General features: G+C 42.8%; 1 protein-coding gene across 5 annotated transcripts in view; it reads left to right on the top strand.

The window, feature by feature from the left end:
- ELMOD1 (ELMO domain containing 1) overlaps nucleotides 1-25,666 on the top strand; it is a 64,454-nt gene that overhangs the window by 9,051 nt on the left and 29,737 nt on the right. For 2 of the 5 annotated variants that reach the window (XM_067562797.1, XM_067562802.1), the window contains exon 3: nucleotides 11,641-11,727. In XM_067562797.1, coding sequence (XP_067418898.1) covers nucleotides 11,711-11,727 — 17 coding nt within the window. In that variant the 5' untranslated portion in view covers nucleotides 11,641-11,710. Of the gene's footprint in view, nucleotides 1-11,640; nucleotides 11,728-21,985; nucleotides 22,142-23,717; nucleotides 23,856-25,666 lie in introns of those variants that run through there. The other 3 variants (XM_067562800.1, XM_067562801.1, XM_067562799.1) reach the window with 3 other exon arrangements.

Genomic DNA, 25,666 nt, shown 5'->3' on the forward strand with positions numbered 1-25,666 from the left:
AGATGTGAAATCTAGCAGTTTATCTTTGCTTTATCTCTGCCTCTAGCAAATCTGAACCTTTCAGATTGCTGTTGGTTTCCAGCTAGCATGGCAAAATATAATCAACCGTAAGAATTATTTAAGAGCTAAGTCAGTATTTGCTATAAAAAATATTTTATTCCTTTAAATAGTGTCTCATTGCTGTTAATCCAAGATGTGCTGGAAACCTTGATTTTTAGTATTTTCTTCTCTGGATCTACAACAAATCTGGTAGTGTGTGCTGTGCTTGTACTATTCCACCCTTGGAGGTTTTTGTTTCTCTATTTCTCTTTTTGGCACAAACAGAAGGAAATGTAAGCATTCTTGACTTGCAGGCTATCATCTTAAAGAGAAACTATCAATTTTCTTCTGATATCTCTGATCAAAAAACAGGAGACCACAAGCCGAATCTCTTTCTCTATTGCAGGACACTTTCCCGAACATAGAATTACATTTAGCTGAAATATTTCAAGCTAATTGAATCACACTGTTCATACGTAGCATACATTTGTTCAAACTATGGTGTGTGGGGGTTTTTAAAAAATCATTGACACGTTAGTTTTGCTGGAAGCAGAAGATATACTATTGAATTGTTACATTTTTGTGGAAATGCATTATAAAGATTTTGGGTGAAAAGCAATCGTAAGGGGATAGTTCTGGCTGTTGTACATTATTGTAATTTCATGAATAGCCTAGTATGTATCCCATCGTGACCAAGTACATCTTCCTGTAGTACAAGAAACCACTTTCTAGAAGTGAATGCTGCTGCTACTTTAAAAAGTAGAGAACATGATTCAGTTCCTGGAAAACTGCTGGGCTCCCCAAAAAGAACAGCATTTAAGGGGATGATCCAGATAAGAGGAAAACTACCTTGTAATCCTACTTATCCTAATGTGTCTGGAGGATACACAAACTTGCTTGAGGGCAGCAGGAGCAAAGCAGAGCATGATCTGGATCCCTCACTGGCCATCCCATTGTTGGAGAAAATAAATGGGATTCTATGGGAGACACCTAACACTCCCGCCAACAATTAAAAAAGTGCCTAGGACCCCCTTCCGCAACTATTGTCTGAATAGTCAGGTGGGTAAATACCAAAACTCAGAATAAAGCAAATCAAGGAACAATTTATTCAGGGGGCAAATAACAAATGAGGGGTCACTCGGGGTCACATTTAACAAGGTGGAGCTTAACTCCAGATTCTTTCCCAACTTAAACCTAAACTACCCAGGCCCAAAGTTAATAAGAACTACTTAGGGTCTTTTTTCACCCTCCTGGGGCGTTGTTCACGACTCCCAGAATGATGAGCCAGGAACTCAGGATCTGATGATGGACTCAGGAACCACTGCAGGTAGGTATGCTGATCTTCTTGTGGGGGGGCTATCCATGATGCTCTTCCTAGAGGTTTCTCTTCTCTCAGCGACTCCTGCACGTGACGACACCTTGCTGCCTCTAGGGTGGACAGCCCCCAGCTGACTGACTCGCTACCATTTATAGAGTCCTGTTGCCAGGCAGATCACACTCCTTTTCGGCCTGTCCTTGTTCGTGAGAGATGTGCAGTATTTGGAATGGCCGATGGCTGCCCTTGACTTTTAGCAACATCCCATTGTTTGCCATTTCAGACGTGCTATCTTAGGTGTGTCAGTAAAGGTCCCGATAAGGTCAGGCCTCGGGTTTACTGTAATTGCCGAGCGGGAGGGGGAAGGGGCCAGCGGGGGCGAGTGCTGATCACTAGATGTTATACTGTTGCCGCATGCCCCCATGGCCGGAACGAGCACCCGCCGACTACAGAATTCCCCGAAGACCCCCTGGGGACAGAGGGACGGGAGAGGGTGGAGTGTACTGAGTCACAAGCAAAAAAAGGGGGGGGTTCTTAGACGGCGTCTTCCTGTTCTTTGCGAGGCAAGGGATAACGTACTTGTGAACATAAAACAGAATTAAGACGACTACTTAAAACTTTCAATAGACAATGGAACAGACAACATCCTAGAATACAAACTATTTATGATACCAAGGACAGAGAGAAACATATACTTAAGCCATTGGAGATTTGGCAACCAGGAGGTTAACCACCCCCATACATCGATTTCGCTATCGGATTGTGTTATATTTTTGGCAATATGGTGGAGGTCCGCTAAATGTTTTTCAGTTAGGGTGCCATGATCGGAGAGATTAAAACAACACATTCCTTGGAATTCTTGACAGCCATGATTATGTCTGAGCAACAGGTAATCTATGGCTAGCTGGTTTTGCAGGGTGGCCAGATGTACTTGGTGGAGGTCCTCGGCCATGGCCTCGATGAGGGTGGATGTTAGATTTATGGACTTTGCCAAGGCACGTGCCACCTTTGAAAGTTGTATAGATGAATCCACTGCCAATGCGGGGACGCCGATTAGCGACACAGCCGGGGAGACTGCCTCATTCTTGGAAAGTAAATTTATAGAGCTGTCGCAATCTGAGTCAAGTGGTTTTAGGGCATGTCGTCGATGCGAGGAAGAGGATGAGGTGGGGGGCAGGACGGCCAATGCGGTGGGTACTCTTCCGATTGCACACGGGCCTCCGATGGAATTAGTGGGGACGTAGGTATAGGCAGTGAGGCCGCAGAATAGGAACTATCCCTTGGGCAAATACAAATGGGTTGTAAAATAACTACAATTTTGTGAGGAGGAACAAGTTAACTTTTGCGAATTGGTGACATTAACACAGTTTTTGGTACAATTAACAAAACTGATATATATGTAACTGGAAGGTGATGCGGTGTGAGTTTGTCCATTGTGGTGCTGGGTTTGGGGTGGATCCCCACTGGGGGTGGTCATGTACGCTCATAGACCTGTTGATGCCTTTTGACATGGGGAAGTCATGGATGCTTGAAAAGTTGGTTGGCAGACCAATAAAACAGGTGGTTAAGGCTGAGCCCACGGTGTTTCCTCCCATAACACAGAAGTTGGTGGAGTTTAGAGCCATGCAGGCCAACTCTACCCACCAATTTTCATGGGAGTGGTGAAGATGGTCTGGTTCACGATTGAGACATTCTGGAATGAGGACTATTAATACCTTTAAAAGGAGAAAGAAATGGAGACAAGTTAGCCCCCCCCAGGTGGAAGGAAGAGGTTAGGGGGAAAAGGTATGCTTCTAAGAGCGCCGACTTAACCAATTGTGATGTGTTAGGAGGGAGGACGAGTCCCCCTCGGTATGGACATGGTAGGTATTGGGGTACTTCCCCAGCTGCATAATGGAGCCAGGGACAGGCTTCCAGGTGCTCTCCGCATTGGGTTCCAGTACCCAGACCGTGTCTCCCGCTTGGTATACGAGTTTCCAGGGGTCCCATGGGAGCAGAGTTAGGTGCGGCCACCGAGAGTATGCCTGATTCATGAAGATTAGGGTCTGGGGGAGATGGTGTTCCCACCCCTTGTAGTCCCCCTCTCCCTCCCCCCCCAGCCCAGTGTGGATTGAAGGAGGGATTTGAGAGTGCCAATTTTTCGTTTTACTACTCCATTGCTTTCAGGGTGGTACTTGAGGTGGACATGGAGGTTAGCCCCCCATGAGGCAATGAGTGCTTCAATGACCTTACCAGTGAAGGGGGGGGCCCCCCATCGGCTTGGACCTCTGTGGGGAGACCCCAGGTAGTCACCAGAAGGGTAAGGGCTGAGGCCACAGATTTTGCAGTGGACACCTTTAACGGCTGGCACCACACTTGTCATGTTCCCAGATCCACGACCATGATGCCCTTCGGGTGAGACTTGGACCCCGGGAAGGGTCCGATAAGATTGGCTTGCCATGTGGACCCTGGAGCAAAGTGCTCTGCCCTGTAGGCTCCTTGTTCGTGTCACAGCTGGTTCATGCTGCGGGCCTTGTGGCACTTGAGGCAGGCCTGTGCAGCATAGGTGCACTGTGAGAGGGGGACATCGGAGTGGCGTTGGCCATGGCTGGTGAGGATGCAGTGCATGGCACGGGGGGGCAGGTGCCCCCATTCGTTGTGCAACCACTGCGTTAAGCAGTCGGTTAGGAGTGTGGGCTTGGGGGGGGTGGCCTGCAGGACCTCGTTTTGTTGGAGGCGTTGGTCTAGCTCTGTATGCAGTGGGTCGGAATCAGACCGGTGGGTGGGGCAGTGGGTAATGAACCACGGGAGTTTTGTGTACTCGGCCTTGGTTTTGATCTGATCCCAGACATTCGCATGTGCTGTTGGGGTACCCTCCCCGGTTAGGACAGACAGACAATAGGAGGAATCGACCCCGAGCACCACACAAGATCTGGGGTGGTTTTGTGACACATCTTGGGCTGCCAAGAGGACCCCAGTAGCCTCTGCTAGCTGTGCTGATGCCCCTGGGGACAGGATTTCCATATTGAAGGTACTACACTTGGAGCACCACATACCCGCCCTAGGGGACGGAGAGGTGCCCCCATCGGAAACGATCCATGGCGAAAAGGGGCTTTCCTGTGCCTGAAGGGCAGAGGGGGACACTTACACGTCCAACCCTGGAACTCCTCCTGGGCCTGGTAGACCAACTTTTCCCAGGTGGGTGCTGTGCCCCCAAACTGAGGGGCGGGCGTGAATGTGAGGCAAGGTATGAGGCCCGCATGGGGGCCTTTTAGAGTTCCAGATGAGGTTTTTGCCCATAGTCCCGCAGCGACAGCCGCTAGGAGCATTTGCCCCACTGGTCCGTAGCGGTGTTCCGGGCCATGGAGCTTATGGGACCAGTTGGACATGACCTGTCTGTGTTGAGACAGTGTACCCTATGTGGGATTCCCAAACAAGGATTTTGATTTGCAGGGAGGTGTTGGGGTCCCAGCAAACTAGGGTTGGGCGAGACTGAAACCAGGTGACAAATTGCTGAAGGGCGCTGGCCGCCTCGGGGGGCCAAAGGTCTGTCCCCTTTCAGCGGGTCACACACTGCTGCAGAATAGCTAGACTGGGCACTAATGGTGCTGGTATAAACTGTCGATGGTAATTAAGGGTGCCCAGAATTTGCTGCACATGCTGTTTGGATGTAGGTGTTTGGTCCATCCAGGCTGAAATGGAGACCGGGACCATATGGCTCACGCTGTCTGTTTGGACTTCAAGTCCCAGGAAGCGATAGGAAGTGAATGTGACTAGAGAGCTTTTTTCTGTGTTAACGTCCCACCCGTCCTGGGCTAATAGGTCAAGAGTGGCCTGGGTGGCTTGCTGGACCGCCTTAGGGTCCGGGCCACAGACTAAAATGTCATCCACATAATAAATGAGCTGGATCCCTGAAGGTGGGCATAGCTTCTCTAGCGTACGCTTTAGTGCCTCTGTGGCACAAGCGGGGAAGTTTTTGTACCCTTGGGGGCACTCTTGCCACCGGTATTGGGCCCCTTTGTAAGCAAAATTGAGGATCCCCTCTTTATCTATCAGTGGGATTTGGTAAAACATGTCCTTAAGGTCTAGCATGCAGCCCCACTGATTGGTGCTGTCTAACAGGGCATGCTCGATTTGGGGGATTTCCCACTGGGCTGCAAACGCCAATGATTGTACTCGCAGATTGGCTTGACGATAATCTATAATCATGCGGTATTTTCCCGGGGCGTGAACCTTGGGGACCTCCCACGCACCAGACAAGTAAATACTGGCGTTGGTGCGTTCAACTCTGCCCTGGGCTAGGAGGGAGGCAATTAATTGGCAAATCGCTTGTTGGCCCTCAGGTACTGTAGGAATGGATTGGAACTTCCAGCGGGTGGTAGAGATTAACTGCGGGCAGTGGGGAGGCGATTGAATCGGGGTTATGGGGAGGACACTACGGACTTGGTCCCCCAGGTTAAACAACAGAATCTCGTCCACCCCAAGCAGGTTCTGGTTTCCCAGCAGGGCTTTAAGTATGGCTAGAGTGTGACCAAAGGTTAAACGAGTTTTAACTACCGATCGTGTTTCGGTGGAATTTAACCCTTGTACGTACATAGATGTTGTGGTAGGGACATGGGGGATATTAGGGGTGATTATGGACACCTGGGCTCTGGTGTCCAGGAGGAATCGAACCGGTTGGCTGGTGCGGGTTTTAAGAGTAGCATAAGGCCGAGTGTCCTTGGTAGAGGCAGGGCCCCCAATTAGGCTCTCGGCTGCCTCTAGTTTTTTGGGTCCGAAGATGGCTTGGGGCAAGAGTACTGGACCCAACCTGAATTTTCTCCTGAGGTGGGGCCAGAGGTGCCGTAATCAGTCCATCCCAATTTTACTGCTAACTGTTTTTGTTCATTATCTGTCATTTTGCGCAGGGCTTCTTTATTAATCCCTTGGTTAAGGAGGAACCCGACATGGCCCTCTCGACTTTGGTGCGTTCAGGGAAACGGGGTTTATCAGGTCTCAGCTTAGTAATGGGGGATTGGGTGGCCACCACTTCGGGGGGGTCTTGGGGAGCTGGAAATCCCCGTGAGACTGAGGTGGTTAAGGCTTCCCGAGCGTCCTGGGGCCACTTAATGCGGTCGACGGCTTCATACAATCGACTAATGGGGTGACCTCGGAAAGTGCGCAGCCAAAGGAGGGCCCCGGTATCTGCGTAGGAACAGCCCTCAAGAGCCACGTCAGCTGCTCCTTCATTAATAGGGATTAGGGTAGGGTCGGTTAGGAAGAGGAATGGTGAGGGTGAGGCCACCTGAACCTGGGTAAGATCGAGAGGGTGGGTGTGGGGGCTCCATGCCGTGAGAGATACCCCGGCGATAGCGTAGATGAGCTGCTGGGACGTTTTAATACTGTTGGTGGGGATATGCATCCCCCGGGCCGACCCGTGAAGGTGAAGGAGCGCTATGGCCAGGGTCGTGAGATTCCAGATGGTATTGGTAGTGACTGCGTGACCGGCGAACCCCCTGGCCCAATTGGCCGTGCAGGCAATAATAGTTGCCTCCGCAGGGTCTAACCAGTCCTGACCATTTTCCAACACTAAGCGCCCAAGCCAAATTAGTGGGGCTTCAAGCAGTCCTCGGCCGGTATCCCGCATGAATTCCTTCATCTCGGGTTTAGTGCGAGTCCTAGACTCGGAGACCTGGGATCGTTGGCCCTGGTCATCCACCTTAAGGCGGGTGACGGTTACGGGAAGGGCCTCGACAGGGGCCGAGGGCTCTGGGTTCAATGATTCCGGTAAGGGGGGGGTAGAGGCTTTTAGGTTTGGTCGGGAGGGGTGTTAATCCAGGCTCGGGCTCATATGGGGGAGGGATGGGGAGGCTGGTAGTAGAATAGGGCGGGGTAGTGGAGGCGGTGGACAGTTGGGACTGAATACAGGTGACCAACGCCCCCTGGACTACGGTTAACTTGTCCAGGGTTTTGCCGAGTATGTTGTGAAGACAGGTGGCCACCTTTTCAGGTTTATAAGCGTCGGGTCTGAGCTTTTTGGTTTTTTTAATTTCCTCTAGGGCCTCAATAAGTTGGACTAAGAGGCTGTGTCCAGGCCCACCAGGGAAGATGCGGGGGGCTGAGGTCAATTTGGGCAGGACCCGGGTACAATCAGACCATAGTTCTGCAGGATCCGTATCGGTACCCCGGTCTCCCGTGGAGGTACACCTGGGTTGGAGACTGGTGTCACTAGGGGTAGCTCTGAATTGAGGGTGGCATAAGTTAAACATCCCACAGAGTCGGGTGTCAAGGGAACAGTATAGGATTTACAATGCGTCCCTTCTCCTATGGAACAGACCCATTCAAGGGCTGACGGGGACCCTCTATTTACTAGGAGGTGGTGCTGAAGATGTTCGAATTGGAGGTCCCTGTTAGTGGCACCCGGATTCTGATAGGGGCATTGCGGGTTGGTAACCGGGGATCCTGTTCGTGACGCCATGTTACTGACAGGTAAAGGGATCCCCTGATTACCAAGCACCACACTGAGAAAACAGTTTCTTAACTATTTACAAGTTTATTTGGGGCCAAGGGGATGTGGGGTTTTATGAGGGTAAAAAGAACAATACATATAACAGAACTATCTACTTTCCTTAACAGGGGGATTTAAGCCGATTAGAAGAACAACAATAGACACACAGTACACTAAATAATGATTATATGAATTTCAAAATTATAATCAACTTAATATTACTAATATCTGAAAACTATAACGAGTACTATTTAAAATCTTACCACCACGAGGAACAGGGTCATGACGCCTGACCAATGGGGGACACGAGAAAAGCTCGGGTTCATAACTCGGACCGGTTACACTCGACTCGACTCTCGCCCAGCAGAGGACTCGGGGGCGGGAAGAGGTAGCAGCTCCAGGTGATCAGTCTGGCGGGCCGACAGCTCTTCTGCCAGACCCGCCAAAATGCAGCAGTATTATACACTTGGGCTATGCTTTGTTCATGAGAGGTGTGCAATATTCGGAACAGCCGATGGCTGCCCTTGTTCGTGAGAGATGTGCAGTATTCGGAATGGCCGATGGCTGCCCTTGGCTTTTAGCAACATCCCATTGTTTGCCGTTTCAGACGTGCTATCTTAGGTGTGTCAGTAAAGGTCCTGATAAGGTCAGGCCTCGGGTTTACTGTAATTGCCGAGCGGGAGGGGGAAGGGGCGAGTGGGGGCGAGTGCCACGTCACTAGATGTTATACTGTTGCCACACTTTTCACCTTACCTTTCCCACCTTTTTCCCAGAAAGGGCGGGAAACACTGGGGAAGAAGACCTCCAAGATAGAGTCCTAGTTGTTCTTTCGCCATTTCAAAATGGCGATAAGCTTAAACATTTCATTTAATTAACATGATTCCCACACTGAGGATTTTACCTATAAGGAATAGGGAACATAACACAAAGGTATTCTCAACCCAACACCATGCTGAGTATGGATACTACCTGCCAAACTCAGCAAGTTTCTACACCTCCATGGAAGATGGGGGACAGGACCAAGAGACTAGTGTAGCCTTTGTGTCTCTTCCCTGCACGGATGCAAATTTAGTATCCATGCAGGGCTCTGGCTATATATGTGCATCCTTGAGGCAGTAGCCTTTGCTGCCATCTCATTCACATCAAAGGCTTCCCATACTTGGTGTTGGGCCAGATCTATGCCTTTGAGGACTAGCTTTTTATTTTAAAGCTCCTAGGGTGAAATCCTGACTTCAGTAAAGTCAATAACAGTTTTGTCATAGATGTCAATGAGGCTAGAATATCAACCTTAGTATTTATCTTTTTTTCTATAACTGGTTTAAAAAAGAAAAAAGTTAGTTTTGTGAGTAATTTCAAAGCTGTTTTAGATCCAAATGATTCCACATGGATCAATTACTGATTTTTTTAGACATTTTTATCTAAAAATTAATATTTTTCATGTGCCAAAACCAAGCTTTTGATCAAACTATGTTGTTGAGATGTTTGTTTTTAAAACAATAACTTTGGCATGAAAAATGAAAAAAACCAATATATGACCTTTTAAAACCACTTTTTGAAACAGACCAATTTTTAATGACAAATTTTGTTCAAAAATTCCCAACCAGCTCTACTTTTTCCACGGGACTGGCTTTGACCCATGAAGACAGAAGGTTTCACAAACTTGTAATGCTAATAACAACGAGAGTCCTGTAGCACTTTAAAGACTAACAAATTTAATTTCTGCAGGCATAAGCTTTCGTGGGCTGTAACAGACTAACATGGCTACCCCTCTGGAACTTTTCACCATATAATGCTAATGATTCCCAGTGCTGCAGCTCTGAATTCTGGGGTGTAGAACTATAAGTGCAGTTGGTCTTTCCTCTGGATCTGTGACAACAGAGGAGCACAATCTGTAACAGGAAGATCCTTCACTGACCATGGTCAAGAAGGAACTGACTGGGAATGCTCAGAGGGCAACGTATATACTTAGCAAGGAGTGGGGTATGACAGCCAGAAAAGGGTTTGGATTGTGTCCTGTTCCTGTTACTTTTGTCATTAAGGATCAAAATATCTTAAGACCAAAAGGTGGTTCATTTATTTCATGCGAAGAAGTTAAGACCCAGCAGCAGTGAGAATGCTGCAAAATTACATATATAGACAGAAAACTATTGCTGGGAAGGGAGAGGGGGGGACAGTTTACATTCCCTCCAGTCTTTGCCCTTCTCCTCCCATTTCCCCTGCATTTGATATTGTCTGAGGAACATGAAAAGCTTCTCCAGGGAGCATCAGAAGCTTGCCTGCTGTGTTCATTAATGAACCAGAGTTTGTTGTTACTCTGTCTGTCCTTTCAAGCAGGTGTCACAGCAGCCAGTAGCAATTACAGCTGTATTCAGGGGACAGCAGCATGATTCAGCCAGTCAAAAACAATCTAAATAAATGAAGCTTTCATAGTTTAGAGATTATATATTTTTAGCAAGCAGTATGATGTGATCCAAACAGATAGCTGTTTTTTAATAAACAGAGCGCTTGTTCTTTTCTTTGCAGCCAGTTACTATATAATGTAATATTCAGAGAAAGTTCTAAAAGAGGAAAGGAAAATGATCCCCTCCCCACCCTTCTTCCACCTAAGGAAGTTTGCACTGGATTATCAGTATCATTTGGTCTTGCAAAAGTACATAGGGCCAGGTTTTCCAAAATTCAGCTTCCCTTTGGGCCCCAAAATAAGTAGCAAGAATTTCAAAAGGATGCTGAGCTCTTTCCAAAATATTGGGTGCCCAACTGTTTGAAAATCTGGACTTCAGTCAGGGGCCTAAATGAGAACTAATTCTTCTGAAAATCTGGCCTGTAGGTGATTAGATTATTTTTAAAAAGACATCTTTGTTTCCTCTACCTTTTAAAAACAGGGATGTAGTTATTACTGGCACAGAATGTGCTGCCCTGTTGATGGTTCACTTTCAGGAATGGGTGAATGGTCCCCTATATATGACATCTGTAAAGTGCTTTTGGATCCTTCAGGATGAAAGGTGGTAAAACATCTCCTATTTATCTATCCTTTGAGTATTTTGCTGAGTAAAATTGATATCTGAACTCTCCATCTTATTGGAAGTATTATTTCAGGGTGGGGGAAAAATACCACATTTTAGAAGCTTATAGAGAAAAAAAGTTGCTGGGAAGAGTCCTAGAAATCTGTAGTGTACAGGCTTGCTTTGAGCTAGCTGGTAATCGCAAAGGAACTTAACTAGGCTTGCAGATCTGAGAAGAGTGTAGTGGAGATGCTGAGAAAAATGCAAGGAAATAAATTGTAAGATAGCAAACCTATCACCTCAGGGATCTTGTTGCCTGGAAGGCTAGTTAGCTGTTTCATGTGTCTCATGTATGTGTCAAATCAGGATCCAATAATTAATGCTTCACACTCACTTAATGATTTTCATCCAAGGATCTCCAAATACCGCTACAAATGCTTAAGAATAGAGGCTTACAATGCCCATGTGAGGTTTGGTGCATATTTTTTGCAATTACAGATGGGGAGGATGTTGCAGCTTCCAAGTTCCAAGGACATCTATTAAAGAGTTTTTCATCTGGAATCCAAGCATTCTTGTTCTTAGTCCTGGGCTTTAAGAAAATCCTATAATCTGAAAAATAAAGGCATAGAACAAAGTATTTACATGTAAGATTTCAGGCTGAGGACTTGAACATAAACTTACTATTTTTGCTGTAATTGGAATTCTTAAAATAATTGTGAAAAGTCTGTAGAAGAAATACATTGTCTGTTGACCAGCTGCGAATGTTGGGACACTGTTATTTCTCTGTTAGTAAACATGTCTAATCTTTTTTTCTACAGCATCAATTATTTCCACAAGAACAAATTTATCTGTGATCAGTTGAAGTATTGCATCATCAGAACCACCACAATGAAGCACTTCCTGAGGTAACTCTTCTCCAAAACTGTCTAGTGATAATTCATTGCATTGTAGAGCAATTTTGCGGTATTTTGGCCATTATCTTCTGTGTTACTAGAGGAACATAGCTTATTATTTGGTTGCTTTTTAACTACCTGGCCACTACCATTGAATTAAAACTTTCAAAATGCTTGATTTTATTAACTTCATTTTCAGTTGTATAGAATATAGGAACTGGCCTATTGACTCAATCAGTGAGCCATCTAATCCAGTATCTAATGCTACAGAGAAAAGTTGAAGGAACTCACAGATGGACAACTGAAGAATGACGTGCCCGTTGGGGAAAGGTCTCCCTAAAATCCCTTCACTAGTGGCTAATGTTCTGAAGCAAGAGGCATTCTTTCTATCTCAACTAAATTGCTGGATTGAAATGAATAACAAATACAATTATAATAAACAATACCTGTCTGGATTGCTGCTGACCATAGTTCAGTCTGCAAAGATTCAGAGCATAAAGTACCTAAAACAAGAGACAAAATAGTATAGTGCAGGAAACTAAAAATAGTCTGATACCTGTGTTAATATAAATAATGTTTTCTACAACCTCAACTTCCTGAGCCCTCTCTGTAGCCTACTATTTCAATACAATAATGTGAGTTGATATTATCTGGGGAACTTGCCTTTAAACGGAGACATGTCATTTGTGACAACAAACAATTGAAAGATTTGTCCTATTTAATATGCCGCCTCCTCTCCCCCCCCTCCCCCCCCCCCAAAAAAAAATTAGGTAGATTTCTGAATAGTTCAATCTATGAAAAATGAGCATGTTTAATTTTTCCCGAGTAAATTGGAAAGCAAAACTGAGATCATCTGGTTCCAGGAATTGAACAGCCAGGGAAGAATCACTGATATTGGATTCTTTGTCTCTCTGCATAAAGGGATGCCATCAACTTAAAAATTACACATCTACATTTTTCTTTTTGTTTTTGTTTTTTTACTTACTATTGTTACTTGTAGCCTCTAGGAGATTATGACTGAAAGAGATTAGAGAGGAGAACATATTTTTCTGTTTATTACCAATGTGTTTACTTTGCGCACTTGCATGCAATCAGTTTTTGCTGTAGCTGTTTGACTGACTATAATAGGGAAACAGTGAAACTGACTGCACAAAAGCTGTCAAATACAGAAAGGCAACCGAAAGGAAATATAAGAGAAAATAAACTTCCCCTCCAATCTGCAGCTCAGTTACAATTTCTTTTTGGTAATTGTTTTCCATGTTCCTTGTAATAATAGGCAAGGGAAAAATGTAATTTCCAGACCTGTTCATCTCTTCTAATTGTCATGTGACAGGGAAAGTGTTATAAACCTTGGGGATATGTTTGAGTCAGGAGAGCCACATAGCTATCTCTGGACTGAAAAAACCTCTTCAACAGAGCTAGAAATTTACATTCTCAACAGAGCATTTCTCTCTCTCTCTCTCTCTCCTCTTTCCACCCCCCCCCCCACTCCTTTCCCCCCCAAGCTATGAATTCATAATGGCAGAGAATCCCTTTTGTACTGCAGATTTCAGTATTGTTACTTGAGGTGGATCATCCGTAATGATCTGGTACCCAAGCCAACCTCGCTGCCATCCCTCTTTTGTTTAAATGGATTTCCCTCACTACTTCTGTCAGCATTAGTGTAGTGCTAAATTTTATAGTGCAGAAGCCTTTCAGAAGGGATGTCAGGATGTCAATTCTGCCACGTGGGGGAATGGTTTTGAATATGGGTGCTTTGTCTTACGGTGACATAGCACACGAGATGCTCTCCGAAATCTAACTAACATTTTACCAGTAAATTTTATGTAACTGAAAATCTGCACAACAGCAATTGTGAGACTTCATGCATTGGTAATAAATACACACATTGCATCAACATGAAAGAGACACAACTCAGCTTTTTTATGCCAAATTTTAAGCTAGGTAGCAAGGCTCATTTTAAAGCACACATGTAGTTAATCAAAAAGCCCACTGTCAGCACATGTAAAATACAGGGTTTTTTTTACAATATTCATATTCTCTACAAACTTCAAGTAAGGGCAAGATTCACTGGTTTACTCCAGCTAGTTTTGAGCTATTGCATAAACCAAATTTGACTGGCTAATCAGACCAGGGTGACAATGGTTTCCACCAGCTCCCACTTAACCTGAGAGCCCCCTCCCCCTATATCCTAGCAGCCTGGACATACATCCTGCTCATCTCAGCCCCCAAACTCTTGCCCTCAGCTCCTCACCCCACAGGCCCTCACCACTTCCCACTCACCACACAGCCCACCAACTCTACCCCAGCCCCTCACCCACTGCCCCCGGGACCTTCCTGACCATTCACCAGTGCATCCCTGGCTCAACCCTCTGCTTCTGTCCCAGGCTAGGGGAGCTCCTCCCAACCCCAACCACCCAACAGCTCTGCTTGCTTCCATCGCCCACCCAACACTCTCATGGCACAGGCCAGATTTGAGTGATGAGTGGTGTTGCAGCCTGGCACACAGGGTCACGTTGCCAGCCCAGTTTGGTGCAGGCAGAGGGGTGGCTAGGCCGAACCTGAGTGGCACTGCCACACCGAGCACCAGGTTGCAGTGTCATGCACTCACATTTGGATGGGCTGTTCCCTGCCCCGAGGGAGGGGTGGCCAGGCCAAATGTGAGTGGTGTTGCAACCCGAGCACCAGGTGAAGTGCCAGTGGGTTGCTCTGTCCTGGATTTCAGGTGCCAGCACGACGTCCCGGGCCCCTCCAGCAGCACTACACTCTGTATAGAAGCTCTCTGGGAACCATTGCTGATGATTTAGAGTTGTATGCATGTCTCAGCTCCAGTTCATTCGTAACAACATAAGGAGGACTATTGGTCTGACCCAGTATGGCCAATCTAGCCCAGTACCTCATCTTCCAACAGTGGCCAATGCTAGGTGCTTCAGAGGGAATGAACAGAGCAGGTAATCATCAAATAATCCATCCCCTCCATTCCCAGCTTCTATCAAACAGCAATCCCTACCTATCCTGGCTAATAGCCATTGATGAGCCTATCCTCCATGAACTTCTTTTTTGAACCCCGTTATAGTCTCAGCCTTCACAACATCCACTGGCAAGGGGTTCCATAGGTTGACTATGCATTTTGTGAAGAAATACTTCCTTCTGTTCATTTTAAATCTGCTGCCTATTAATTTCATTTGGTTACCTGTAGATCTTGTATTATGAAAAGGAGTAAATAACGCTTCCTTATTTACTTTCTCCACACCAGTCATGATTTTAGACCTCTATCATATCCCCCCCTTAGTCGTCTCTTTTCCTAGCTGAAAAGTCCCAGTCTTAGAATCATAGAAGATTATGGTTGGAAGGGAGCTCAGGACGTCATCTAGTCCAACCCCTGCTCACAGCAGGACCAACCCCAACTACATCATCCCAGCCAGGGCTTTGTCAAGCCGCACTTTAAAAACCTCTGAGGATGGAGATTCCACCACCTCCTTAGGTAACCCATTCCAGTGATTCACCACCCTCCCAGTCTTATTAATCTCTCCTCATGTGAAAGCTGTTTGTTCCATACCCCTAATCATTTTTGTTGCCTTTTCTGTACCTTTTCCAATTCTGATATCTTTTTTTGAGATGGGGCGACCAGGTCTACATGCAGTATTCTAGATGCGCGAGTACCATGGATTTATAAAGAAGCAATATATTTTCTGTCATCTTACCTATCCCTTTCCTAATGATTCCTAAAATTCTGTTAGCTTTTCTGAATGCTGCTGCACATTGAGTGGATGTTTTCAGAGAACTATCCACAATGATTCCAAGATCTTTCTTGGGTTGTAACAGCTAATTTAGATCCCATTATTTTATTGGGGGGGGGGGGAAATATGTTTTCCAATGTGCATTACTTTGCATTTATCAACATTGTCACCTGACATTTTGTTGCCCAGTCACCCAGTTTTGTGAGATCCCTTTGTAACTCTTTGCAGTCTGCTTTGGACTTAACTATCGTGAGTAATTTTGGATCATCTGCAAATTTTGCCACCTCACTGTCTATCCCTATTCCCAGATCATTTATGACTAAATTCAACAGTACTGGTCCCAGTACAGCCCTCTGGGGAACACCACTATTTACCTCTCCATTCTGAAAACTGATAATTTATTCCTACTCTTTGTTTCCTATCTTTTAACCAGTTACTGATCCAGAAGAGGACCTTACCTCTTATCCCATGACTGCTTACTTTGCTTAAGAGCCTTTGGTGAGAGACCTTGTCAAAGGCTTTTTGAAAGTCCTAGTAGACTATATCCCCTGGATCATCCTTGTCTACATGCTTATTGACTCCCTCAAAGAATTCTAGTAGATTGTTGAGGCATGAGTTCCCTTTACAAAAACTGTGTTGATTCTTCCCCAGCAAATTATATTAATCTATGTGTCTGATAATTCTTTTCTTTACTGTAGTTTCAACCAATTTGCCTGATACTGAAGTTAGGCTTACCATCCTGTAATTGCCAGGATTGCCTTTGGAGTCTTAAATTGGTGTCACATTAGCAATTCTCCAGTCATCTGGTACAGAAGCTGATTTAAACGATAGGTTACATACCACAGTTAATAGTTCTGTAATTTCACGTTTTATTTCCTTCAGAACTCTTCAGTGAACATCATCTGGTCCTGGTGACTTATTACTGTTTAATTTACCAATTTGTTCCAAAACCACCCCTTAATGCCACCTCAGTCTGGGACAGTTCCTCAGATTTGTCACCTAAAAAGAATGGTCCATGTACGGGCATCTCCCTCACATCCTCAGTCATGACGACCAATGCAAAGAATTCATTTAGTTTCTCCACAACAGCCTTATCTTCCTTGAGTGCTCCTTTAGCATCTCAATCGTCCAGTGGCTCCATTGGTTGTTTATCAGGCTTCCTGGTTCTGATATACTTAAACATTTTTTTACTGTTACTTTTTGAGTCTTTGTATATCTGTTGTTCAAATTCTTTTTTGGCCTTTCTAGTTATATTTTTACACTTCACTTGCCAGAGTTTATGCTCCTTCTATTTTCCTCAGTAGGATATAACTTGCACTTTTTAAAGGATGCCTTCTTGCCTCTAACTGCTTCTTTTACTTTGCTGTTTAGCCACAGTGGCACTTTTTTGGTGCTCTTACTATATTTTTTTAATTTGGGTTATGCATTTAAATTGAGCATCTATTATCATGTCTTTAAAAAGTTTCCATGCAGCTTGCAGGGATTTAACTTTTGGCACTGCTCCTTTTCATTTCTGTTTAACTAACTACCTCATTTTTGTGTAGTTCCCCTTTCTGAAATTAAATGCTACCATGGTGGGCTGCTTTGGTGTCTCCCCCCACAGGGATGTTAAATTTTATTATGTTATGGTCACTATTACCAAGTAATTCAATTATATTCATCTCTTGGACCAGATCCTGTGCTCCACTTAAGACGAAATCAAGAATGTCCTTTCCTCTTGTGGATTCCAGGACTAGCTGCACCAAGAAGCAGTCATTTAAGGTGTCTAGAAACTTTATCTCTGCATCTCGTCCTGAGGTGACATGTACCCAGTCAATATGGGGATAGTTGAAATGCCGCATTATTGAGTTTATTATTTTTTATAGCCTCTCTAATCTTCTAGAGCATTTCAGTCACTATCACCATCCTGATCAGGTGATAGGTTCAATAGTATAACCTTACTGCCATATTCTTATTATTCAAGCATGGAATTACCATCCATAGAGATTCTATGGCACAGTTTGGTTCATTTAAGATTTTTACTTCATTTGACTCTTTGCTTTCTTTCACATATTGTGCTATTCCCCACCAGTATGACCTATTCTGTCCTTCCGATATATTTTATACCCTAGTACTACTGTGTTCCATTGATTATCCTCATTCCACCAAGTTTGATATACCAATATCCTCATTTATTACGAGGCATTCAAGTTCATCCATCTTAGTATTTAGACTTCTAGAGTTTGTATATAAGCACTTTAAAAAATTATCACTTTTTTGGCTGTCTGCCATTATGTGATGTAATTGAATGGGACTCTTTTTCATTTGACTGTTTTTCATCAGATCCTACCCATATTTTATCCTCTTCCATCCTCTCCTCCTTACTAGGATATAGAGAATCTCCATTACTAGATTTTCCCCAAAGGAATGTCTCTGTCTGACACCGGTGACCAGATCTCTGTTTTTAGTGTACTATTTAGTAAAACTCCTCTTTTAATCAAGCCCATCCAGATACACAATGCATTCATTTTGACCCATATAACCACTTCCCCTTTTGTTTCTGATTCCTTTCCTGTTGGGTGACTAATTGGAGAGGATTAGCCTTGCCCGTTGGGAGCATAGTGATGGGCACACTAGAAATTAAAATAAATTTCTGTGGATGCCCAGAAGGAAACTGCCATCTCTTTACTTCCTTTTATTATACTACTAAAGGCAGTGAATGGAGAGAGAGAGTCTTGTTTGTTTACTTGAGAGGCCCTTAGATGTTACACTAGTGAGTCAAATAAGTATCTAAATACCACATACTGGAGCTGTTTGGGAAACAGAATTTTTCATTCATGGCAAAATCTAACATTTTGTAGTTACTTTCCATTTTGAATTGGATTGAAACATCAAAACAGCAAAAATTTTGCAAAATGGAAAATTCTGAAAAGCTTGGAAATGTTGAATTGGAAAAAGTGGACAGTTATGAAGAAAACAGCTGAACATTTCAAAATGAAATATTTCATTTTTGAATTGACATTTCAAAATGAAGCATCTCATTTTGAATCTTCCTCATCAGAAAATCCAAAACATTTGTCTAAATTGGCTTTTCCCCAGAATTATTTTTTTGTTGTCAAAATAATTGTCCAGGATAACTTTTTCAACAACAAAAAAAATTTCAACCAGCTCTGTTAAATAGACTTAGGGTGATAGTGAGCAGCAAACTAGATACCAGCATGTGGTGTGATATGGTGGCAAAACCATGCTCTGATGTGTCCCTAGCCTCTCTTTGCCAGAAACTGGGAAAGCGTAACAGGATGGGTCACTTGATGATTATCTGTTGTGTTCATTCCCTCTGAAGCACCTGGCATTGGCCACTGTCAGAAGACAGGATACTAGGCTAGATGGACACTGGTCTGACCTAATATGGCCATTCTTATGTAAATAAAGCAATGATGTTTGGAGCTGCAGAGGCATTCCGCACCAGGCCAGGGAGGTCATGACCCCTGTCTATACAGCACTAGTGAGAAACACCTAGAAACTGTGCACAGTGCTAGACATCTGTGAGAGAATTAAGCGTGGCAGCTCAGGAGCTTTCGGAAGTGAATATCTACTGTTTGCCAAGGTGAATGCACTAGGAGGCCGTTCTGTCACTTTTCCGGTTAGGTTCTAGAGTAAGGAGACTGGGTAGAAACTGAGGGTGACCATACTGGGGCTGTCCATATGATTTAGATTTATGTACTCATTTGGACCCTCACCCTCTTCTTGTGCAGTACCAGCAGAGGCCTTGTAAATATTGGTTACTCAGTTATCAGATCATTTAGAAGTAAGTGTGAGTTTGATAAGCCAACCAGAAGGGAGGAGTCTAGCTCTCACTTTCTGATTCTTATCACACATGCATAGTCTTAGGCTTGTTTTGTTTGCTTCAGTTTGACTTCAGGAACATTTTGGAAAATTTCCTGAAGTTTGAAATTTTGGCAAAAACAGGGAAAAGATTTTCATAGAACCAGCTTTGATCACAGCTTGATCTTTGGTGAGGCTGCCAAGATGGCCCTTCCTTTTTGTTGATGAGGAGGACGATGACGATTATTTCAGATACTAGAAAATTAGTTACTTACTGTACTTAACATCTGCTGGAGTTGGTTGTAGTGCAGTTTTTCTGCAGGAATTCCCAGATACTAGTCACCCTTCCTTGTTCTACTGCGAAAGTGTCTCCAAGCACTAGCAAATTTTTATGACACGTTTTGTCTTGTCCTGATCCCATCAAGTAAAATAAAAATCATGTAGGCAGCTGAAAGTAAGGAATGCAAAGGTGCAGCTCCCGGTATGGAATGCTTTTGAATGATTCTGTCTTGATGTGTTCTTTGGTTGCTATAGAGATTTTCCTCCATGTATAAGCAGATGGGTAAATTGGAATTCCGTTGTCTTTATGTCTGAAAAACTGTCTGATATTATGTCATACAATTGTTTTAAAAAAAGGAGCTATCAAAAGGTTTGTATGGGGCAGACAGATAATTCCCCTTGTAATGGAGGCTAGCAAAAAGCCTTACTGCTGTTCCTTGTTTATAGCTGCAAGTTACAAAAATAAAACTAGGACCTATCAAATTAAATTGTTCATAAAAGACAGTGTAACATTTTAAAAGGGTTTTTCTTACTTGGACAAGCTGCTGTTCTGTGGATGGAATATAGAAGTCTTATTTTCCAAGCTAAAATCGGAGTGCAGATACCCAGTAATGGTACAGTGAGCAGCCCTTAATATATTGCACTGGTATCCTGCAGACAAAATGATTAAACATCATCCATTATCTGACGTGACAGAAATAACATTTTTCACTGATTTGTGTATGTCTGCAGGGAAAAAATAGTTGCATAGGTATCTCTTGTATCTGCAGGACCTAAAACTGGGCATGAAGGGAAGACAATAAGGGTGACAAACAAAATGCATGCATCTATGGCATAGATTTTTAAATTAGCAAATTTTGTTTTAATTTATGCCAAACTTAGTCAACAGCACTGGGCATCTAATTAAAAAAGCATTCAGTTCACCAAGGGCTCAGGCAGTTGAATTTGTTTCATGCTGATCTATTGTTGGCTTTGAAAATACTAGTCTTCCTGAGGCTCTGAAAAATCATCGGAGATGAGAAAGAATTGGGCTTGTTCCATTCTTTAATGTAAGGTGGGATTTTCAAAAGCACTCCTCACTGACCTGACTCAGTCCCATTAGAATCAATGGAATGCAGAGTGTTTTTGAAAATCTTTGGGGGGAATACCTTATGCAGGAAAGGATTTTTCTCAGATGCGTTAGGGAATTTGAGAAATCTTTGAGCCAAAAGAGGATTTGATTTTTTTTATGCTTGGCTAGAATTATTGTCTTCAATGAGAGCTTTCATGATTAACTTACATTTCTAATGCCTCTTATAGTATTTGAAAGGGCTGTACAGGCAGTTAATTCACTAGTCACGTACATGCAGTCATGTTTTGGGTGAGACGCAGCATTTGTTTAATAGAGGATGGAAATACTATATTGCACCATGATTTAGAAAGGGGGAAAAGCAGCAGTTTATCCAACTGAAATTGCAAAGAAAGTTTAGATGGACAGACTATTACCCAAGTTGACAACCCAGTGTTGAGATGGGGCTTCATTATTAACTTTGAGTCATTTCTCAGATTTTTAGTCTGTTTCACAATGGATGACAAACATGGGTCCCCCTGAACTGGTGTGTTTTGCTATGGTGGAGAAGATCAGCTGAGTTCCACTATCCTTTATATAAAAATCTGACTGCTCTCATCTGAAAACACCATATCCAGCACACTTTTCTGTGGTGATTACTGAACTCAGATGACACTGTCCACACTATTAGGACAACAATGTTTAACTCCAGTTGAAAGGACCATGGGGCTAATTTACAGCCATGTTTGACACCCCTTGCAAGCTTTGCTGAAAATGCTCATGTAGACAATTTCAGAGTGAAGAACACCATCTACTGTTATCACATTCTGCTGCATGTAGGCTTCCTAAGAACTTTCCTATTCAGCTACTTCCCAGGACCAACTCAGCTTAACTTGTGAGATCATAGTAGTCTAAGGGGTTAGCTATACAGGTAATTACATGCAAGTTAAAGCACATTAAACACCCATTTGGCAGCTTTAATACAGAAGTTATGTCCTTAGTTTGCTGTAACCTAATCTGAGGAGGAATAAGTTACGGTGCACTAAGACCACTCAACATCTGAATGAGGGCATAGACATGGGGGTTTAATGCACATTCATGTCACGTCTTTAGTTAATTCGTCTTAACTTTACTGAATGCCCCTGGTAGACGAACCTTAAATGATACAGTTTACGGGCCTGATTGGTTATTGCTTCTCATGGCTTTAAATCTGATACCAGATTGTAGGAATTGTATAGTTTCTAGCACCCTCTTTTCTCCTCTCCACTCATGGAAGAGAATCCATAATTAACATTTTCATTGCTGTGCTCCTTCAAGTAGCTTTTTGGTTTCACCATGCTGCAAGGAAAATAGAGAACACAGCGTAAGGCTAAATGCCCAATTCCTTTCTCTGTTGAAGTAGTTCATGGCAGATAATGAACATTGAGAAGACCCAGGGAAACAGAAGAGAGTGACATGCAGAAGGAAAGGCTTAAGGGAGTTGAAAACTTGAGGAAGTGGAAGAGCAAGAAAAAGAAAGCGATGAGTTAGGGATGCAATACCTATACTCAGTCTGGTGAGTCAAAGAGAAACTGCTGAGGAAAAAACTCCCACAGAAAATCTCTTGTCATCTGAAATAGTACGGGAAAGCTTCTAGTTATAAAATTATAATTAAATCCCTGTAACATTTCAAACCGCTGTGTGGTATTCTGCAGCCATTGGACATTGCTGTGTGAGCCTGTTCCTAAGTACACAGGGAGGGGCGGGGAGAGACCTGAGCAGTTAACTCTGACCCAAAAACCCCTCTTGGAGCCTGAAGTGTAGAGGTAAACACTTTTAGGGTCTTCTGAGTCGTGTTATCCCAATTATGTTGAGCTTCCTTAGTACATTGCTCTGCATGTAACAAATCACTTTCAACATTCAAAATGTTTGGGCTAAGGGATGGAGTTAGTGTGTGTGTGTGCATGCACTCGTGTGAGAGAGAGAGATTTGTGAAAGGGTGCATGAGCATGTGTGAACATGTGCATATACTAGTATTAATACAACATTAAGGATCAGGAGTGAAACACTGAAAAGTAGAACATTTACAGTTTACTAGTTCACTGTTATTAACATGGCCACGTGCATATTGTATAGTATTTTCTTTTTCTGTACAGCTAACTTACGTGTGAGGCCCTTCAGTTTAGGTTTTTAATTTGTTTAAAATATCCTAGGAATTTATCAGTGTTTATTACAAAAATTTAAAGGGTGAAAATCAGGGCAAAAAATTAACAATAGTTTTTGGGGTAAATTTTGTGGACAGGAGAACAGAGAAAAGCAATAAATAGAGGTGGCATCTTGGTAACCTAGGTGGCTAGCCATCATCACTTTGTGCAGACTCAAGCATGCATGTGTCTTTCATTACATTGCCTTAGTTTAGCAGACTGCCTCACGTTTACACTTAGACTAATTAATCTAACATTAAAAACTTCTATCTAATGTAATGGATTGGATTTTCTTAACATAATCAGTATTTTCATGTACTTGAGTGGTCCAAATTAAGGGTGAAAATTGGACAAAAAGCAAATAGATATAGTGAAACTCAAGGAATTTTTGGTTTTAAAAAAAAAAGGCAGAAGGCTTTCCTTCTGGATTATTTATAATTTGTGTTATGCATAAATTATGTGTGTGATACATAATGTGCATGTATGCAGTGTTGTGGAGCTCATGCTGTAGGAGAACAAACCCTACTTTTCTGAACCATAATGTTTGAATTAACACTAATTAAGTGGAGAAATTGGATTGAGTATCATGTTGCACTCACTTTGAGCAGGTGTAAATGACTACACAAGCCAGTGGTGAATCAGGCTGTATATCTTCTGTACAAAGAAAATATGTGCCCGGCCCACAGCAGGCTTGGGGGAGGGGAGAACAGGGACTATATTTCCACAAGAATTTGTAAGTATGGGGCTATCTTGCCAGAGTCAGTCATTTGTGTCTCATCCAGCCTAATTCAGTGATCATGCTGTAATGCTTCACTAGGTTTTTGTTTTTCTTGTTTTCTTGGTTTTTTTAAGTTCTCAGTCTTTTGTTTTGGTTGGTGTCTAGGAAATTCAGTTTATTTTTAAAATAAAAACCTAGCCCATTTCATCAGCAGTGTGCTTTCATTACAGGATCTCTGCAAGCAAGAATTCATTTTTATTAAAAAAAATCATTGAAAACAAATTTCAGTAACTGTTCATACCATTCTCGTTGTAAAGAAGACTTCCACTATCACAAGGTTAAGATGGACGAGTAGTATAACACTACAGGTATCTACAAAACAAAAATTTTTTGTTAGCTGACTAGTTAAAATTAGTGCAGTCTGTTTTATTAAAAACAGCCACTGTTAAATGTTTTATGATAAGTCACATATGCAGTATCTTTGTTGTTCTGTTGCACTGTGATCCATTTTTAATAGCTGTGCTTGGGTTGTTAATAATCTAGCTTTTATAGCCCCTTTTCATCTGTAGATGTCAAAATGCTGTTCAAAAGAGGTCAGAATCATTATTCCATTTTATAGATAGCGACTGCCATTCTTAGTACTAGTCATATGCAAAATTATAATGGTGAACATAATTGGAACCGGGGAAAAACTGTAATGTCCAAACTCGTATCTCTATAAGAATTTTTCATCATTTAATCTAAAGGCAGTGCCAGAATAACATGTCACAACTAGCAAGTTTTTATGGACACTTCATCTATTTCCAAGAACGTTGGTTCTCCATGAAATCAGATTTTTGCCAGTAAAAGATGGATTGTAATGTTTAAGCCCTAAGGGAGTGAGTTAACTACAATCATACAGTTGTTATAAACTAGCTATATTGTTCATAAGAGTAATGCTCTGGGTTGGAAATAAACATTTCAATTGAGCAGCTCGCCTGAAATTAAATGGGTCTTTTGTCTATATGCAAAGAGACAACCACTGTGGGCTACAGACACTGCTGAAATAGAAGTATGTTATAATCATGGAATGTCCTGCCCACCAATAGTATGTGATTTTAATTTACGGCTCAGATCAATGATCAAAAAGCAAAATTTTTGCATTACTCCATTTCAGTCTCATCCAACAATGTTGTTAGATAGAACTAGTTACTTCACTGGGAGCTTTGTTTAATAAGGAATGCAGATGAACACTTTAATGTTCCATTCACTTCATCAGGTATCAGTTGCTGGGTTGTGCTTGTTTTCTTGTTTGAAGATGGTAACCTAATCCAGAATAGTAACAACCCCAATGACTCAGAGCTTTAGAGTTCATTTTAGCAAGAACAGAATTGGAGATTCTGTATGAAGACATTTGACTGGCTTTGTGTGACATATTTTATTTGCTCCTTTTGCCTGATTTATGCTTCTGATTGCTGCAAAGTCCTTAACGATGTCTATGTATCTGCTTAGTGGTGTGATTTTTTTTTTCCCTGACTACTGTTTTGTTTTCTCTCTGAATACTAAAAAATTGGTTGCCTGGCATATATTGAAGCAAATACCTTTTTTTTAAAATGTGCAAGAACCACTTTAGTGCTAGCAATTGGGATATTCTCCATATCTGTGTGTATTTGATTCAGATACTGGAGGTGACACATCATAGTCTTCAGGTTTTTTGTCTGAATCCAAAATATAGACTTCCTGTGGCATAAACACTAAGAACTTGTCTACACGGGGACATTTAAGTAAATCAAGACAAATTATCTAATAATGTAAAGTCAAAGCACATTAGTTAAAGTTCATTTAACCCCCATGTGGATGCTCTCATTCAAATGAAAAGTGCCCTTCCTTCACTTTAGCTTAATCCTCCTGCTGTATGCTTTTGAATGAACCCCAAAATCTTTTTATTTACTTATGTTTAGCATTATTATTGTTGGGGTTTTTTAAATATTTCTTTGGAGTCTGGATCTTGACCAAGAAATATGGACCTTGACAAAAAATTGACTACTGCTGATCTTGTGTTTTCCAAATATTTTTGACACACACATAGCATTCATCACATAAAATTGTAGTAGAATGAGAGATGTGGAATGTAATGGGTCACTCTTCTTGAGCCCGTTTAACATAATACACTTGAAAATTAATGAGTCATTCTCCTAAT

This window comes from Emydura macquarii, unplaced genomic scaffold, assembly GCF_026122565.2.
Source record: "Emydura macquarii macquarii isolate MOO-44397 ecotype Brisbane River unplaced genomic scaffold, CSIRO-AGI_Emac_v2 contig_2473, whole genome shotgun sequence".
NCBI classification, from domain to species: Eukaryota; Metazoa; Chordata; order Testudines; family Chelidae; genus Emydura; species Emydura macquarii.